Raw genomic sequence first — 20,162 nt, 5'->3', positions numbered from 1 at the left:
GACAATTTGATAATAAAAGGAATAACAGGTGCAGTGGAATGAAACACTTTGAATACATAGAAACTCTTATGTTACTGTTATTCTTAGAGACATTTCTGAGCCAGTTAGGGAAATCCGAACATGGGTTAAGGATCTGACTCTATTAAGAAATCATTGTTAATCTTTTTTTGGTGTGATAAATGACATGCGATTACTTTTAAAAAGAAAATATTATTTCTTATCTTTTAGAAATACATATTGAAGTACTTCTGGATAAAGTGATATGTTGACAGGGACTGGTTTCAAAATAATCCAAGGTTGGCTTGGGGGGTCAAGCGAAGGTAGAGTTGAAACAAGATTGGTTACATATTGATAATTATCGGGGCTGAATAACAAGTCTAGGTGGGCTCATTATAATAGTCTCTCTACTTCTGAATGCATTTGAAAATTTCCATAATAAAAACGTGGAAGAAAATCCCATGTGTTCAAACTCCGGAATTGAGTCCATGTTTCAAAACCGAAAAGATAAAAGAAAATAGCAAAATCAGTAAACGATGCAACGGTCACCACTGCAGTGTAAGGAGGCCACTCCCTCCTTACTCAGGAACTTATTAATTAGAGGGAAAGAACAAAGCATTTACCCCAGATTATTTTTATATGAACTGAATTTAAGGGTAACCGAACAGCCATAGCAATGAGGAAAAGTTATTTTTTACGGAAGCATCTCAGCCAATATCTCTGGCAGGAACATGTGAGTTAGAAAGTCACCCTTTTCAATCATTAATGAAATAACTGATTCAAACCAGGACCATCAATAGATAAAACCATTAGGAGGATGTTTGATGAGAAAATTTAAAATAGGCATCAGGTCTTCACCTGGAGAATCTATCAAGCAACCTTAGCGTCCCGAAATGGGGGGAGATCATCATGTGCCTCCTGGTACAGTGCAGTCCGTCTGAGGTAGCTGGTAGCCCCTATGCAATCCCGGTCCCCGAAAAGCTGAGCCCAAATCTAATCAAGAGACAACAAGTTAAATGACATTAGGAGGCAAATGGACCTCCTGATTGTGGGGAATTCTACAGGACAATTGGCCTGGTTTCCTCGGGAAATAAATGGAAGAAGGAAGAAGGAAAAGGAGGAGGAGAACAAGAGGAAGAGGAGGGGAAGATGGGGGTTGGAGAGTGAAGGAGACTGCATTGGATTAAAACTGAAGAGAAAAAGTAGGCAGCAAATGTGGAGCAAATAAACTGTAAAACTCTTTTTGAGGCACTAAACATTTCTGATTGGGTATTTCATAATAACGAGGAATAATTGTTAAAAATGTGTTGAGGTGGTATGTGATCAGGTAAGGAAATGTGCATATTTTTTAGAGAAGGACACTGAAATATGTGGGGATGAAGGGCCATGATGTCTGGGCTTTACCTTGAAATACTTTGGAGAAAAAAACCAGATGAAGTAGAAAGACAGGAGAGAGGCAGCTAATGTGGCGGGCTCGTGCTGACTGCTGCGGGTGCAGACAGCTGCATGCAGAGGCCTCACCCTATTCTCTCTACTTGTATGTGTTTTGGAAAATTGTGTATAATAAAAGCAGGATGTTCTTTTCATGCCATAGGAATTCAGGCCAATCACTAGCTAGCAGAAGCTTAAGAGGGAGGTTAACATGTTCCCAGACTCTCATGTCCACACCCTAGATTTAGAGTATTGATGATTTATTTTAGCTAAGAAGAATGGAAATCCAGACTCCGTCCAAGTGACTGGCAGCTAGGCAAGATTTTATTTTTAACAAGTTTCTTCATTCAACCAGTCAAACCACCAACCCAGTTTAGACACAGAAGATACCGGGGGGCAACAGTTTCTGCCCCAATGACGTCTAATCAAGTCCTGAGACCCTGGCAATGCCTGGCCGTGGGTCCTGGTGCTGCTGCCGGCCGCCTCCGGCTCACGGTGGGTGGGGAGAGCCCATGTCATCGGGGAGCTCCCGCCCCGGGAACTCGGGGTGCACTCGGTTCTGGGAGGAAGAGTTGTACGAGAGGAAGGTAAAGCCGCTGACCAGCAGCAGCAGGGCGCCCAGGGACGCCACGACGCTGGCCCTCCCGACTTCCTGGGTGTCCGGCTTGAAGGGCAGTTGGAAAGATGGGGGGAAGGAGATGCCCTCTTCCCGCATCACCGTGAGGTAGTTCACGCCCACTGTGCCGTAGACACACAGGCCGGCTGTGATGTGCAGGGCTCCCGCGACCAGGAACCAAAGGGTGGTGGCCTCCCTGCGCCGGAGCCCGACGTACGCGGTCCGGAGCGCGACGACGGCGCTGACTAGGCCCAGGAGGCCCAGGAGGATGGCGGTCAGCAGGAGGCCGTGGGCCCCGCGGAGGCGCAGCGGCAGGGAGGCGCTGTAGGAGGCGTAGCCGTAGCAGAGCGGGTCCTTGCAGAAGTGGTTGGCGTGCTGGTACACGCACGTCTTCCCCATGCCCACGCACACCAGGCTGGACCGGTAGGGGGGGTTGGAGCCGAGGTGCCACACGCGCCAGGCCGCCAGGCCCATGGAGATGACGGACAGGACCCAGCCCACGGTGCCAGCAGCCAGGCCGGCCACTTGGTGGTGGACGCTGCTGAGGGCTAAGAGCAGGGTGGTCCTGTGCTCCGAGGAACTGCAAAGAAATACGGGGCATGGTGAGGGGGCCTCGGCCTGGGGTCGTGCCCCCCTCCATCCCCGCCCCTCCCTGGGGACCAGCAGCACCCAGGAGGGACGTGCTCCCCTCCGGACAGAGACGCGTGGCCCTTGGTGCTGCTGCAGGGAGTTCAGGCTGAGCACACGCTGTGAAGGGCCGTTCCGGGGTCCTGATCGCAAGTCTCACAATGCACAGACCTTTGAAACAGGCAGTTCTGCTTCAGGCGTGCTCTAGTTTGCTAGCTGCTAGAATGCAGTATCCCAGAAACAGGGGCTTTTCAAAAGGGGAATTTAATAAGTTGCTCGTTTATAGTTTCTACGGCCGAGAAAATGTCCCAATTAAAACAAGTCTATAGAAATGTCCAATCAAAGGCATCCAGGGACAGATACTTCAGTTCAAGAAGGCCAGTGAAGTTCAGGGTTTCTCTCTCGAGTGAGAAGGCACATGGCGAGCACAGTCAGAGCTTCTCTCTCAGCTGGAAAGGCACATGGCGAACACGGTCAGGGTTCCTCTCTCATCAGGAAGGGCACGTGGCCAACACGGTCAGGGCTTCTCTCTCATCAGGAAGGGCACGTGGCCAACACGGCGTCATCTGCTAGCTTTCTCTCCTGGCTTCCGGTTTCATGAAGCTCCCCGGGAGGTGTTTTCCTTCTTCAGCTCCAAAGGTCACTGGCTCGTGGACTCTGCTTCGTGGTGCTGCAGCATTCTCTGCCTTTCAAACCAGCACAAGGCGTGTGTCCCAAGATATAATTAACGTTGATGAAACTATTTGACCATGAAAATTTGCACTGTTTGTAAGATTGGAAACTGGGAAGCAACTTCAAAACCTGCAAGAAAGGCTGGGTGAAATGATTTATACTGATCCATGCAATGGGGCTACGCAGCAATGCTGCAAGTATGAATGCAATTCTAAATGTGTTAACAGTTTGTGTTTGGTTCTTTTCGCTTAGTGTAACACTTTCCAGGTTCATCTAGTTGCAGCAGGTAGGGGTAGTTTGTTCCTTTTTTAAAAAATTCATTTCTATTGAGATATATTCACACACCACACAGTCCATCCAAAATATGCAATCAGTGGCTCACAGTATCATCACATAGTTGTGCATTCATCACCACGATAGATTGTCCAACACTGTCATTACTCCAAAAAAGGTCATTCCTTGTTATCGATGAGGAGTATTCCAGCAATGTACAGAAGACCACACATTGTTTTATTCCTTCCTGGGTTTCTGGGCATTTGGACGGACTCCAAGTTTTTGCGATTACGAATAATCCTGCTATAATCATCTTTTTTCTAAAGCCTTCCATGGACACATGTTCTTAGTCCTTTGTGTGGACAGCAGGGCGTGGAACTGCTGGGCTGCATGGAAGGTGTATCTAACATTTTAAGAAATGGCTCAACTATTTCCCAAAGTGGCCGAACCATCTTACACTCCCCCCAGCGGCGTACAAAAGTTCTAGTTCATCCATCTCTTCTCAACAGCTTGTATTTCTAGTTTTTTGGTTTCTGATTTTGTATTTCTAGTCTTTTTTGACAATAGCCATTCAACTTGCCGTTAAAATGAACATGACCAGAATGAAGAGGTTCACCATATATTAAGCACGGACAACGTGTCACAACATAGTATGCACAATATGGACAAGAGTAGATATAGAACTGCAAGGCTACATGCTAAGACAGAGACATTTTTAACTGGGTTGGAGGGACTATGATTTTTCCTTTAAAACTATAGAAAGCACACAAACCCTAAGTGTACAGCTTAATGCAGTATTGCAATGGAAACACTCATCTTTCCATCACTCAGTCTAAGGTATAGAATATCACCACTGGCGTGCTTTTCTGATCACTTTGACCACCCCAGGATGCATCCTTGAACACTGTGGTTCCGTTTTGCCTGTCTTTCAAAATCAAAATCATGCAGTGGGCATTCCTTTGTGACTGGCTTCTTTCACTCAACTTTGTGTTTATGGCATTCAGAGGCAGGAGACAGTTAGGGACTGGATGTGGTGATTCAAAAGTCCATTCACAATGGGGGCGGGGATGGGAATTCCAGCCTGCAGTTCTTGCTGGTGTTCAAATCCCTTGTTCCACCAGTCCCTGAGGACCAGCTCTAAAGGTGCTCAGAGTTGGATGATAGACAGGGTCTATAAATCCTCTGCTTAAGCTTATGCCAGTTGGGTTTCCATCACCTGCAGCCACAGTCGTAGAGATGGATGCAGCTCATGACTAATAAAGTGAGCTCTGGAATGTTTAGCCAGGCACTTTGCAGCCCTTCTCAATCTAGTCCCAATTGACATTTGCCACTCCAATTACCCCTGCACCTCTAAAACACCTGCTACTCGCCCGTACCCAGCCTGACCCAGCTTGTCCCCTCCTGCCATGGCCTCCTTATGCAGGAGAAGAGAGGGTGAGGCTTGGAAACTTCCACTGGGTCACTTAGTTGCTACCTCCTGTCTAGAGTCCCTTCCAGCCCCCTTGCCCAATATCAACCCATCAAAGTCTAAATTGCACCTTAAGTCTCTATTCACGTGCTGCCCTCTCCGGGACCAATTCAAACTCCTTAGCTGAAATTGATCTGTGCCTCTTTATTCCATATTGAGCCCCTGTCAAAGCATTATACAAATTTGCTTGAAATTATAATTAACTTATATTACAGATCTAATTACACCACTAACATACGAATCTCTGAAGAACGGAGTCAAGGCCTTTTTCTTTTAGTCTTCGTATCATGCCCAATGCTTGGCCACACAAATTGAATTAATTTCCCCGATAGGAAAGCGTCCTAGAAGTTGTGATGGGCTGTAAAGTTTCAGGGATAATGAAAGTAATAGCTGTCCAAAACAATGTCCTTTCACCTTTGGCATCTTGAACATGGAATCTGAATTCCTATCAAAGGAAGACGCTACATGGAATGGGAAGCCCTTGAACGAATCTCTTCTGTGGGACTGAGGGTTCCTGGAGGCCACCATGGAATGGCCTTTCCTTCTTCTGGGAAGCACATGGCTGCAACAGGCTCCTTGCAAGCTGCTGTTCCTAGAGGAGACTGTGGCAAGAATTATCTTCAGGTGGTCAGGACGAGGTCCTACTGGATGCGGGGGGGTACCCTGAATCCTTCATGGCTGGTGTCCTTCTAAGAAGAGAATGATCTGGGCTCAGCGTCACGACCCAAGGAGAAGGCAGGTCTGCCTGCACTGGCAGAAACCGAGGCCGGGTCGGTGGGGCCCCGAGCCGAGGTAGGCCCAGGATCGCCTTCCCCAACCCGAGGCTGGAGAGGGCAGGGAAGGAGTGCTGCCCTACAGGAGTCCCAGGCAGCAAGGCCCCGCCACCCCTGATTTCGCCCTCCTGGCCCGCAGTGATGCAGGGGTGCGCTGCTGCCGGGTGGAGCCACCCGGTTGGTGGGGCCTTTTCACGGCAGCCAGGGGACTCTCTGCCAGTGGCCCCGACCTCTTGTGCTCGCCCCTGGGTGGGGGGCCCACAACACTGCGTGGTATAGAGGCGGCCCAGGGCGACAGATGGACCGACCAACCAGCGGATGGAGCGGAGCAGCTGCGCGCCACGGCGGCTCCCGACCCCCAGGAGGGAAGGCCCAGGCCGCCAGGGCCCGAGGAGCGCCCCGTGCCAGCCGCTGCTCCCGGGCGGGGCCTGCGGATCCCTGCTCCTGCCTGTTTGTTCCAGGACAACGGATGTCCCGGAGGGCAGCGAGTCTCTGCAGGGGCCTCTGCCTTTGCCGTGACCCCACCAGGCCCGGTGCTGCTCGGGTCACAGGCCCGGTCCTGGGCTGGGGTGGGCTGGGTTGGGCTGCTCAGCGGCCTCAGTGGGCCCAGCATGACCCCTGCGTCCCTGGGAGCCAGGAGGGAGGCGCAGGCCAAACACACAAGCTCCGTTCCTGGTCCCGGGCCTAGGGCCCCAGGGCCTCAGCCCCGCACCGGGCTGCCAGCATGGCCGCAGCCACTCTTTCCTGTTGCGCCCCGTGACACCCCCACTAGATGGGGGCTTTGCCCAGTAGATAAAGACCCAGCTTTACCCAGAAGAGAAGCCCCTCCACACGTGACGGTGACCATCTCCCCTGGAGCAGGGGGCCTGGGCTGCCACAGCTTTCCCCGGGGGAATCAGCCAGGGACCCGAGCCCTCCTGGGCTGGCAGGGGAGCAGGGAGCTGGGACCCAGCAGGGAAGACATCCGCTGCCCGGCCACCCCCAAGTCTGTCCCGGCAGTGTCATGCCCAGGCCACACCCTCTCCCATCCCAAGGTCAAGTGCAAAGGATTTCTCAGGGAGGCGGGCCCTCTGGGGCTCTTGTCTTCTGTCCCTGACTCCCCAGGCCTCCGTGATCCCCAATTCTTTTTGCTTTCGGATTCAGAGGACAGTCTCTGTGGTTAAGCAGGACTTCTCATGAAAGACTTCGTTACTTCATCTCTAAAAGTTCAGGCCATCAGGTTCCTGGGTTCTTCTCTTTCTGAAAAGATTGCCTGACCCAGTCCCTGGCATGGTGAGGTGAAGCCTCTGGGGATTACGCAGTGGTGTTGTGGCCAGACCCCCTGCTGGTCTCAGGGCCCCCACCCCCTGTATAAACCCCTCCCTTGAGCATGGGTGGGACCTCTGACTTGCTTCCAGCGAACAGAATATGGCACAGGGGAAGGGACTTTGAAGATGTAATTAAGGTCCCTGGTCAGAAGGGAGAGTATCCTGGGTGGGCCTGAGTTAATTCGGGGGGAGAAGGAGGGACTGGCTTTCTTAGCAGAGGGCCTCTCCCTGTTGCTGGCTTTGAAGAACCAAGTGCCGGGAGTTCTACAGCCCCAAGGAAATGAATTCTGCCCACAGCCCAGCTGAGCTTGGAAGACGATGCTTCCCCAGTTGAGCTTCCAGATGAGACGGCATCCCAGACCAGCCCAGCCCAGCCCAGCCTTGCATTCCAGCGTGGGAGGCAGAGTCGAGGTCCCAGCTGAGCTGCACATGGGCTCCTCCCCCATGGAAACTGGCCGAGGGTAAATGTGGGTGGTGTAAGCTGCTAAATTTGTGGTGATTTGTTAGGCAGCAACAGCTAATAGATAGAGCAGCAAGGAAATCATAGAATTTAGATTAATAAAATGTAGTACATGTCATCTGAGCAACTCCTCTGCTCACAGCACCCTCCTCGGTGCTGGGAAGGACATGGATGGGGAGCTCGCCTCCCGCTCCTGATGGAAGACCTGCTGTGCAACGAGAGAGACTTTCAGGTGACAGATGGAGACAGGAAGAAATAGGGGTTGTGAGCCAGGTACAAAACATGCTGCAGAGTGCAGAAAAAGGAGAGCTGAAGCTACGTGAATGAGGGAGGCCTTCAAAGGAGAATTGTCGATCCTTACCCCAAGTTGGAGCCCAAGGGTGAGAAGCAGGAGGGGGCAGGCCGCTGTGGGCATGGGTGTGCCCGTGCATGGTGTGAAATAGGAAGGTGGAAACCTACAGTCTGGTCCAGCAGGCGGGCGGGAGGGGACGTGGCAAACAGTTCACAGAGACATGGAGTGGACACAGGGGATGCCAGGAGGACAGGGTGAGAGGGGTTCCAGGCTGACACCAGGAGCCCGTCCAGCATGCAGGGCATCCCGGGTAGGTGTCATATTTATAAACATTGTTCTTTGGGAGTGGGTCATCCCGAGCAGGTGCTCTTGAAGGGACAGCTGAGGCAGTGTGTTGGCAGGAAGCGAGCAGCCGGGCTGGGTGGGTTTAATGGCCTGTGAGAGCTTCTTGGAGGTGATGCCCGGGGGCTGGCAGGAGGGATTTGAACATGCAAGGGCATTGAATTAGCTGTTGAAGAGGGAAATTCAAGTGGGTCACAGGGATGGCAAGCCGCCTCGGCTGGCAGGGGCACAGGTGTGGCCTTGTCCTGCTGCTGAGGGAAGGTGACGGCAAGCCCACCTATCTTTCATGTGAGGTCTGAGCAGAACGCTGCTTTCGAGGACATGTACTCAGGTTTGGAGGACTCTGCCCAACAGTTTTGCATTCCAGTGTCCAGGCCTGTCATTAGAAACCCCGATTCATTAAGGACTTACATTGACATCTTTCTGTCTGGCTAGGAGGTTTTCTCCACGACAGGAAGAGAGGGATGAGGCGGTTCGCAAGGGAGCGCTTGTGGCGATGCGCCCCAGGATATGAGCCGAGTCACAAGGGGCGAGAAGACGGGAGGGGCTGTGGAGAAAGCAGTGGCATGAATTATGATCTGCACACTGACAAAAATCTTCTGTTTTTCAACAAAATGGGATTTCCCTTTTTGATCCTGGGGATCAAGTTTTATGCATTTAAAAGCATTTTCTTCTGGGAAGGGGTCCATAGCTTCACTGGATGTTAGAGAAGGCTGTGCCCAGAAGAGGCCGGGGCCTCTGCTGGCCCAGGGCAAACGCCACCTGCAGCGGGCGAGGGGCACCAGGAAAGCCGCCAGGAGGCTCCTGTAGGACTCCAGGTGAGAGATGACAGCTCGGACACACACCTCATACACGTATTCACACGTGCGTGTGCAGGTGTGTGTGTGTGTGTGTGTGTGTGTGTGCACAGCCTGTGGTAGACAGATCCCTCACTGCAGAGAAGCGTCACAGAACAAAGGAAACCTTAGAGACTCCTTTGTGTAAATATGAAGACATGCACGTGCTTTCTCTCCACACCTGCGAGTGTGCATGGAAAGTCCATGAAAGATAGCACCAGGAACTCGAGAAGGCAGGAGGGGTCTAGGATGGGAGGGCAATGACCCATTCGGAGTCCCTTTGGGGAATGGTGAGAACAAGGGAAAATTCAACCTCCTCAAGTTGAATCATTTATATTCTCACAAGCAGTGTGGACAACCAAAGCTATAGGCTGAGCGCCCAGTCTTGGGGCTTGTTCATATGAAACTTAACCCCACAAAGGATAGGTCAAGCCTACTTGAAATTAGACCTAAGAGTCACCCCCAAGAGAACCTCTTTTGTTGCTCAGATGTGTACTCTCTCCCCAGCCAACACAACAAGCAAACTCACCACCGTCTCCCTGTCTATGTGGGACATGACTCTCAGGAGTGTGAACCTTCCTGGCAACGTGGGACAGAAATCCTAGAATGAGCTGAGACTGAGCATCAAGGGATTGAGAAAACCTTCTGGACCAAAAGGGGGAAGAATGAAATGAGACAAAGTGTCAATGGCTGAGAGATTCCAAACAGAGTCGAGAGACTATTCTGGAGGTTATTCTTATGCATTAAGTAGATATCACCTTGTTATCCAAGATGTAATGGAGGGGCTGGAGGGAACTGCCTGAAAATGTAGAGCTGTGTTCCAGTAGCCATGCTTCTTGATGACGATTGTATAATCATATAGCTTTCACACTGTGACTGTGTCATTGGGAAAACCTTGTATCTGATGCTACTTTTATCTACCTTGTGAACAGACAAGTAGAGCGTATGGAATAAAAATAAATAATGGGGGGGAACAAATGTTAAAATAAATTTAGTTTGACATGCTAGTGATCAATGAAAGGGAGGGGTAAGGGGAATGATATGTATAATTTTTTTTTCTGTTTACGTTTTATTTTTGCTGTGTTTTTATTTCTTTTTCTGAATTGATGCAAATATTCTAAGAAAGGATTATGATGATAAATATGCACCTATGTGATGATATTGTGAATTACTGATGGTATATGTAGAATGGAATGAGCATATGTTAAGAATGTTTGTGTTTCTTTCTTGTAATACATTTTTTAATTAATAAAAAATTGGAAAAAAAAAAAAACCCTCATCTCAGTGCCTTAAAACAATGTCCCTTTATTAGCACCCAGTTCTGTAGGTCAAAAAAAAAAAAAGAACAAACAAACCCCTGAATTCCGGGTCAAGAAGGCAGCTTAAGAACGAGCGCATTTTAGTTCGTCCTCCAGAACAACTACTAAATAACCGGAAACAGTACAGAACAGCTCCTGGGGCTACGTCAGTGACCAGACACACAGCGTACCCCAGTCTGGACCAGCTGGACCAGCTGCGAGCAACCCCCAGAACCGTGAGTTCCCAAAGCTGTGGGGGCCAGCACCCCTACCCCCCAGGCCGCTTTCCAGAGGGGAAAGGAAAGGACTTTACCAGCAGCAGGGACTGAGCACAATCAAACGCCAATTGTGGAGCTAATTAACAAATTCTGACTAGTAAAAATAGGCCCCCAGCTTAGGTGAACCTGATCATAGCGGAGGTTGCTCATTTTTGCCCCGGCGCCAAGGGAGCAGGACTGACAGAAAAAGGGGGGAAAAAAAGAAGGAAATAGAGGTTTTTGTGGCTGTGTATCTACAAAGGCTTGACTGCCTCTGGATACAGCGGCAGGACTTTTCAGGCTGCAACTGCCCCAGACATAGGCAGAAGTCAGCTCTTTTGGGGGCTTATCTGGAACCGGTGCCTTCCCCAGGGGAGGGGGGAAGCCCCACCCAGGTGGAATCCCTCCTTCAAGGAATTCAGACACCAGGGCTTGGTAATTTGAAGCCATTAAAAGCAGCCTACAACCTCTCCTCTGTCTCCACCGCACCCCCAGCAGGGAGAGTCTGGCGAAGTTAAAGGTACCACATCATCTTATGCTGGTGGGACCTGCAGTCAGACAAGCGCCACATACTGGGCAGGATAAGAAAAAACAGAGTCCAGAGACTTCACAGGAAAGGCTTTCCACCTGCTGGGTCTCACCCTCAGGGAAAACCGACGCAGGTGACTCTTTCCTCCTGATAGGAGGCCAGTTTGGTCTGGGAAAACCTGGCTGGGGTCTATAATATCTAAGTAGACCCTCCTAAGTGTGTGTGTGTGGGTGGGTGGGGGAAAGGCACCACACAAGCAGGGCAAGAAACAAGAAAACAAGAACTGAAAAATTCTCCTCTGTTAAACAAAACTTAAGCTAAAGGTCCAGATAAAGCTGAACGGAATGTCAAAGAACAGATAGACAACAAATTCATCCAGCAAGAAAACCCTAGATAAAAGAAGTGAAAGCAATCTCCAGAATAAACTAATTAAGGTAATTAAATGCCTAGACACCAGCAAAAAAATAACAAATCACACTGGGAAAATTGAAGATATGGCCCAGTCAAAGGAACAAACCAACAATTCAAATGACATACAGGAGCTGAAACAATTCAGAATGTACGAACAGACATGGAAAACCTCATCTAAAACCAAATCAATGAATTGAGGGAGGATATAAAGAAGGTAAGGAAAGAACAAAAAGGAGAAACTGAAAGTCTGAAAAAACAAATCACAGAACTTATGAGAATGAAAGACACAGTAGAAGAGATGAAAAAAACAATGGAAACCTACAATGGTAGATTTCGAGAGACAGAACATAGGATTTCTGAACTGGAGGACGGAACATCTGAAATCCGACAAGAAACAGAAACTATAGGGGGAAAAAATGGAAAAATATGAGCAGGGACTCAGGGAATTGAAGGACAATATGAAGCGCACGAATATACGTGTTGTGGGTGTCCCAGAAGGAGAAGAGAAGGGAAAAGGAGGAGAAAAGCTAATGGAGGACATTATCCTTGAAAATTTCCCAACTCTTATGAAAGACTGAAAATTACAGATCCAAGAAGTGCAGCATACCCCAAAGAGAATAGATCCAAAGAGACATACTCCAAGACATTTAATAATCAGAATGTCAGAGGTCAAAGAGAAAGAGAGGATTTTGAAAGCAGCAAGAGAAAAACAATCCATCACATACAAGGGAAGCCCAATAAGACTATGCGCAGATCTCTCAGCAGAAACCATGGAGGCGAGAAGACAGTGGGATAAAATATTTAAATTATTAAAAGAGAAAAACTGCCAACCAAGAATTCTATATCCAGCAAAACTGTCCTTCAAAAATGAGGGAGAAATTAAAACATTTTCAGACAAAAAATCACTGAGAGAATTTGTGACCAAGAGACCAGCTCTGCAAGAAATACTAAAGGGAACACTAGAGACAGATACGAAGACAGAAGAGAGAGGTGTGGAGAAGAGTGTAGAAAGGAAGACTATGAGTATAGGTAAAAAGAAGGAAAATTAGATATGACATATAAAATCCGGAAGGCAAAATAGTAGAAGAAAGTACTACCCATGCAGTAATAACACTGAATGTTAATGGATTAAACTCTCCAATCAAGAGACGTAGTCTGGCAGAATGCATTAAAAAACAGGACCCGTCTATATGCTGTCTCTACTCAAAGGACACGAGGCCAAGGACACAAATGGACATTTACACACCAATGTTTATAGCAGCATTATTAACAATTACCAAGAGATGGAAACAGCCAAAATGTCCATCAACAGACAGTTGGCTAAACAAACTGTGACATTTACATAAGATGGAATATTATGCAGCTGTAAGACAGAATAAAGTTATGAAGTATGTAACAACATGAATGGACCTTAAGGACATTATGCTGAGTGTGATTAGCCAGAAACAAAAGGACAAATACTGTATGGTCTCACTGATAGGAACTGACATTAGTGAATAAACTTGGAATATTTCGTTGGTAACAGAGACCATCAGGAGATAGAAATAGGGTAAGATATTGGGTAACTGGAACTGAAGGGATACAGATTGTGCAACAGGACTGACTATAAAAACTCAGAAATGGACAGCACAATACTACCTAACTGTAATACAATTATGTTAAAACACTGAATGAAGCTGCATATGAGAACGATAGAGGGAGGAGGGCTGGGGCATAAATGAAATCACAAAGAAAGATAGACGATAAAGATTGAGATGGTGTTATCTAGGAATGCCTGGAGTGTATAGTGATAGTGACTAAATGTACAAATTGAAAAAATGTTTTTGCATGAGGAAGAACAAAAGAATGTCATTATTGCAGTGTGCTGAAAACAGACGGTACTTAATATTTTAAAATTTCAACTAATGTGTGAGACTAAAGCAAAAAATGTTTATTTGGTACAAATCTATACTTTGACTAGTGCATCTCCTAATATAACTTATGTGGATAGTTGATTGAACACCTTAAGTACATGGAACTTTGTATAGGACATGAGATTTTATTGGTTTGTCCAGGTGATGCCCTGATGAATCCCAGAGTGATTTGATCAGTGAGTGGGAAAGTATTTGCTAAGTCCCCTTTGGGAAATGGTGAGAACGGGGGAAAACTCAACCTCCCCAAGTTGAATTCTTGATATTCTCACAAGCAGTGTGGACAACCAAAGCTATAGGCTGAGCCCCCAGTCTTGGGGCTTGTTCATATGAAATTTAACCCCACAGGGGATAGGTCAAGCCTACTTAAAATTAAGCCTAAGAGTCACCCCCAAGAGAACCTCTTTTGTTGGTCAGATGTGGCCTCTCTCTCCAGCCAACACAGCAAGTAGACTCACCACCCTCCCCCTGTCTACATGGGACATGACTACCAGGGGTGTGGACCTTCCTGGCAGCGTGGGACAGAAATCCCAGAATGAGCTGAGATTCAGCATCAAAGGATTGAGGAAAACTCTAGAATGAGCTGAGACCCAGCATCCAAGGATTGAGAAAAACTTCTCGACCAAAAGGGGGAAGAGTGAAATGAGACTAAGTGTCAATGGCTGAGAGATTCCAAACAGAGTCGAGAGGTTATCCTGGAGGTTATTCTTATGCATTAAGTAGATATCACCTGGTTATCCAAGACGTAATGGAGAGGCTGGAGGGAACTGCCTGAAAATGTAGAGCTGTATTCCAGTAGCCATGCTTCTTGATGATGATTGTATAATGATACAGCTTTCACAATGTGACTGTGTGATTGTGAAAACCTTGTGTCTGATGCTCCTTTTATCTACCTTGTGAACAGATGAGAGGAACATATGGAATAAAAATAAATAATAGGGGGAACGAATGTTAAAATAGATTTAGTTTGAAATGCTAGTGATCAATGAAAGGGATCAGTAAGGGGTATGGCATGTAAAATTTTTTCTTTTCTGTTTGTTATATTTTTCTGTTGCCTTTTTATTTCTTTTTCTGAATTCATGCTAATGTTCTGGGAAATGATCATGATGATGAATATGCAACTATGTGATGATATTGTGAATTGCTGAGTGTATGTGTTGGGAATGTTTGTGTTTCCTGTCATTTTTTTTAATTAATAAAAAATTAAAAAAAAAAAAACTTATGGGATATAGTGAAGGCAGTGTGGAAAAGGAAATTTATAACCCAGAAAATTTATATTGAAAAAGAAGAAAGAGCTAAAATCAAAGACCTAACTGCACAGTTGGAGGATCTAGAGATATAATCAAAAGGGAGATAAATGAAATAGAAAACCAAAACAGAATCAATAAAACCAAAAATTGGTTCTTTGAAAATATCAATAAAATTTATAAAACATTAGATAAACTGACAAAGAAAAAAGAGAGGGGATAAAAATAACTATAATCCTAAAAATGAAAAGGGGGCACAACTAGGAGCCTAATGAAATAAAAGACTAAGAGAATACAATGAATAACTGTATGGCAATAAATTGAGTAAACTACATGAAATGGTCAAATTCTTAGAAACACAAAAATTATCTACACCGACACAAGAAGAAATAGAAGATTTTAGCAAATCAATTACTAGTAAAAAGGATGGATCAATTAAAAAAAAAACAAACTTCTGAACAAGGAAAATCCCAGAAACAGGTGACCTCACATAGAATTCTACCAAATATTTCAAGAAGATTTACCTCCAATTCTTCTCAAATCTTTCAAAAACTTGAAGAGTAGGGAACATTTCCTAATTCATTCTATGTGATAGTTTCACAGACAAATTTTACCATGCATTCCAACAAAAATTAATACTAACCCTATGGAAACACTTCCAAAAAAATTGAAGAGGGAACACTACCCAACTCATTCTATGGAGCCAACACCACCCTCATACCAAAGCCAAAACAGATATTAAAAGAAAACAAAACAAGAGACCAATATCTCTTATGAGCATGGATGCAAAAATCCTCAACAAGTGCTAGCAAACCTAATACAACAGCACGTTAAAAGAATTATACACCATGGGTGATCAAGTAGAATATATCCCTGATATGCAAGGGTGGTTCAACATAAGGAAATCAATTTTATAATTAATTATAACGAATTAATATAATATACCACATTAACGGAATGAGGGAAAGAATACATCATCCACTCAATTGATAAAGAAAAGGTATTTGACAAAATCCAACCTTCCTTCTTCATAAAAACACTTGGAAGACTAGGAATAGAAGGAAACTTCCTCACCATGATGAAGGGCATGTATGAAAAACCCACAGCTCATATCTTAATGGTGACAGACAGAAAACTTTTGCTCTAAGATCAGGAGCAAGTTAAAGGTGCCCACTGTCGCCACTGTTATTCAACATCGTAATTAGAAATTCCCGCCAGAACCATTAGGCAAGAAAAAGAAATAAAACGTCCCCTAATTGGAAGGGTAAGAAGTAAAACTCTCCTTATTTTCTGGTAACATGATACTATCTACAAAAAAATCCCCAAAAACCCACAAAGCTCCCCAAAACAGGCATTTGCATACCAATTAAAAATTGCCAAAAGATGAAAACAACCCACGTCCATCAACAGATGAGTGGATAAAAAAAAATTTGGATACTAATAGAATAATAGCCATAAAAAGGAAAGAAATTTGGACTTAAAATAGGGATGAACCTGGTGACATCGTGTGGAGTGAAATAAGCCAGACACAAAAGGACACAAATGTTGTACAATCTCATAATTCTAGTTATGAAATAATTAGAATGAGCAAACTCATAGAGTCAAAATCTAGACAAGAGTTTGGGGGAGGAAATGGACAGTTAAGGTTTAAAATACACAGAGTTCTAAATGTTAAAATAGATTTAGATTGAAATGCTAGTGTTCAATGAAAGGGAGGGGTAAGGGGTATGGTATGTACGAATTTTTTTCTGTTGTCTTTTTATTTCTTTTCCTGAATTGATGCAAATGTTCTAAGAAATGATCATGATGATGATATGCAACTATGTGATGATATTGTGAATTACTGATTATATATGTAGAATGGAATGATCAAAAGTTAAGAGTATTTGCATTTGTTTGCTGCTATATATATTTTTTAATTTTAATTAATAAATAAAAAATATATATATATATATGCAGAGTTCTTATTTGGAATGACAGGAATGTTTTGGTGATGGATGGTGGTGACTATAGCAGAACATTGGGAACGCAGTTAATAGCAATGAAATACGTATCTTAATGTGGTTAAAGGGGGGACTGTTAGGTTGTATATATGCTGTATTAGTTAGGGTTCTCTAGAGAAACAGAATCAACAGGGAACACTTGCAAATACATAATTTATAAAAGTGTCTCACGTGACCGCAGGAACGCAGAGTCCAAAATCCACAGGGCAGGCTACGAAGCCGACGACTCCGATGGATGGCCTGGATGAACTCCACAGGAGAGGCTCACCAGCCAAAGCAGGAATGGAGCCTGTCTCCTCTGAGTCCTCCTTAAAAGGCTTCCCATGATTGGATTTAGCATGCTAATTGCAGAAGACACTCCCCTTTGGCTGATTACAAATGGAATCAGCTGTGGATGCAGCTGACGTGCTCATGACCTAATCCTATGAAATGTCCTCATTGCAACAGACAGGCCAGCGCTTGCCCAATCAGATAAACAGGTACCACAACTTGGCCAAGTTGACACGTGTCCCTAACCATGACATAAGGTGACCCTGAGTTCAACCATGTCCTCTAATTAATGGTACGACTATAAAAAATATGCTCTTATCAATTGTAACAAATGTACCACAGCAATGCATGGGATTCAATGAACATAAAGACCTGTCATTTGAATGTGAATTCACTGAGCAGCAAACAGAGAGCCATGGGGTCTCTTAGCATAAGGTGGTCCAGTTGCCACCTTCCCCGTCCTCGGCACCTGGTATACAGGGTGCGGCTGGGTCTCAGGTTCTTAGGGATCCAGACATGGCCATTGTTGCACCAAGGAATGAAAAGAGCCAATGACAAACGGAAGTGAATTTCTGTTAGGAATTAGCACATTCAATCTAATGTATAGTCAGACCTAAGAAAAGTTCAAAAAATAAAGCACGGTGACATGACTCGAGAATATTTACACAAATGACAAGTGATTCCAAAAAGGGCCCATCAAAATTTGCATGTGCATATGGCCACTTGGACAGCATTTGCAATACCCCAAAGCAATAATCTAATACCACCATTCTGTACTTTCTTTGCATAGCAACAATGTATGCACACCCAAAAATCCAAACCAAGAGAGTTTGTGGAAGCAGATGTTGGACATGACAGGACTGTCACTGGAAAAGAGCAGGATTTAAGAAAAAAAAAAAACAACAAATAAAACACCAGTACATGGTAAACAGCCATGAAACTGAATGTGCTAGGCAATAGACAGCCTCAGGCAGATTTTGCAGGGATAAAAATTTGAGTGAAAAGGGAGTATATTTACATCTGTAAACATATTTTATCACTTTCATAAAATCTACATTGTTAAAATAAAAAAAAATACTGTGGTATATGGGAATCCTGAGTTTATACATGCTTTCTCTATAAAAGCACAACTTCTTTAATAAGAAAAGAAAGATAACGGAACCCCATAATCTATGGCTATCACCTTTTCCTCCCTTCTTTCCCCTTTCCCCATCCCTGAGCCCTAAGTATCACTAATAAACTTACTTTCTCTTCAGATTCCTCTATTCTCAAATTTCATATGAATGGACACATATAATTTGTAGAATTTAGTCTGGTTTCTTCCACTTAATGTTTGCGAAGTTCACCCCTGTTGTATCAAGTATCACAGCTTTGTTATCTTTTTTTTAGCCAAATAAACGATTCCACTGTAAGGATACATCACGTCTTGTTATACATTCATCATTGGTGGAAATCTGGGTTGTTTCCACCTTTTAGCTATTAGGAATAATGCTGCTATAAGAATTAGTGCACAAATTTTTGTATGGACATAAGCTTTTATTTATCTCAGGTACACATATATAGAAGTACAGTTACCGTGTTATACAGTAACGCACTGTTCAATTACTCAAGGAACTGAAAATGGTTTTCCAGAGAGACCGTACCATCTTATATTCCCTCTGCCTTTGGTTTTTGACCCAGTATATATAGAGGATGTTTGTCTGCAGATTCCAGGAAGTTAAAACTTTCAAAGAGAGGAAAAGAGTTTCAGAATGGCGCTGAGAGAGGAAGATAAGCTTCAGAATTCTCTGAGATATCAAATATGCTTTTTTAAAAATATGTAGATAATTATTAACGATGTTATGTGTAATAGGAAATTTCTTTAAGAAAAATCTTGACAGCCATTTCAAAAACTAAAAGTTCTCAGTCCAGACATTTTACTTAGAAAATTTGGTCATAAGTCATAGGCTTCACTTGATTCTGCCGTTTTGCTAACCATTTCCCAGAGCCAAGCATGGCAGAACTTATTAGTGACAAGGAGGCAGTCGTGATTCCTAGTGGCAACACATAGGAGAGGCGTTTCTTCGTTAGCATCTCTTTATCAATAGGAAAGTCTTGTGGAAAATTAAGGGTGGTTTGGCCAAAAAAGTCCACACTGAAATTCCAGCTCACTGTAGCCACAGTAAAACCACAGCTGAGGAAAAGAAAAATGGCAGCCCTGTGGTAATACGCTCGGAGGAAATCTGGATATTGGTCACCACTGATCCAGTGGGCGAAAAAACCCATTGAGCCAAGCGCAAGGGCTACTAACTTCATAAAATTATCCAGCAACATCAGCTCCTGCCCATATGCAATTTCATTAGAAATGACCCAGCTCATGTTGATCTCACTGTATACTGGCAACTCAACCAGAGAACCAGACATGTTCAAAATTTGAACATGACAAGCTTTCCAAAGTCCAATGGACACTACAGGAACAACGCTGCTGTCAAATTCCCACACTCGCCAGGACTTGCTCTTCGCTAGGACCAGGCCAAGAGCCAAAGATACATAACCAAGAGAGAGGCCAATCATTTTCTGGCGTAAGTGCTGCTTCATGTTGACTATAGATGAGGCTGAGGAATTACGAAGTCAAGTCAGGAACACCAAGAAGAAAAAAATGAACAAACATACTGGATGAGCTATGGCTTCAAAAGTGCTAAATATCTGCGTTACTTTCTTGTCTAAAAGTTACACTTAAGGATGCTATATATACTTACCTTTCATTTAGTGTTCTAAGTGTTTTAGATAAGATTAAAAGAAACCTAGACATCTTTGGCCATGGTGGGAGTATCAATTTGCAAACCACTTTGGGAGTGCAAATTGGCTCTGTTGATCAAAATTTGAGATGTTCATACTTCTTATCTAGCAACTCCAACCCCAGGAATTAATAATACCAAGCTAGTCCCAAATTTGCAAAAACATATGTACAGGGACATTAGCTTCAACAATGTTTACAATGGAGAGAAAACCCTAAATGTCTGTAAGTAATGGGATGCTTAAATAAATTATGGCCAAAAGCATCTAGGATTACTGTGGAATATCACATGGCCATTACATAGAATGAGTTCAACTGTCTGAAGAAATATCTGTGTTATAGCCCAAAAGCAAAATGAACATCAATG

General features: G+C 44.8%; 1 protein-coding gene across 6 annotated transcripts in view; it reads right to left on the bottom strand.

The window, feature by feature from the left end:
- The window catches only part of LOC143671099 (claudin-34-like), a 107,198-nt gene that overhangs the window by 15,356 nt on the left and 71,680 nt on the right, over positions 1-20,162 (bottom strand). For 3 of the 6 annotated variants that reach the window (XM_077146057.1, XM_077146058.1, XM_077146056.1), the window contains 2 exons: positions 8,670-8,805; positions 125-2,624 (listed from right to left, as the gene is read on the bottom strand). In XM_077146057.1, coding sequence (XP_077002172.1) covers positions 1,919-2,624; positions 8,670-8,677 — 714 coding nt within the window. In that variant the 5' untranslated portion in view covers positions 8,678-8,805 and the 3' untranslated portion in view covers positions 125-1,918. Of the gene's footprint in view, positions 1-124; positions 2,625-3,488; positions 5,774-8,669; positions 8,806-18,254; positions 19,614-20,162 lie in introns of those variants that run through there. The other 3 variants (XR_013169487.1, XR_013169485.1, XR_013169483.1) reach the window with 3 other exon arrangements.

Source organism: Tamandua tetradactyla, chromosome X (genome assembly GCF_023851605.1).
Source record: "Tamandua tetradactyla isolate mTamTet1 chromosome X, mTamTet1.pri, whole genome shotgun sequence".
NCBI lineage: Eukaryota > Metazoa > Chordata > Mammalia > Pilosa > Myrmecophagidae > Tamandua > Tamandua tetradactyla.
The sequence above is the reverse complement of the archived record's forward strand: the minus strand, read 5'-3'. Positions and strand labels throughout refer to the sequence as shown.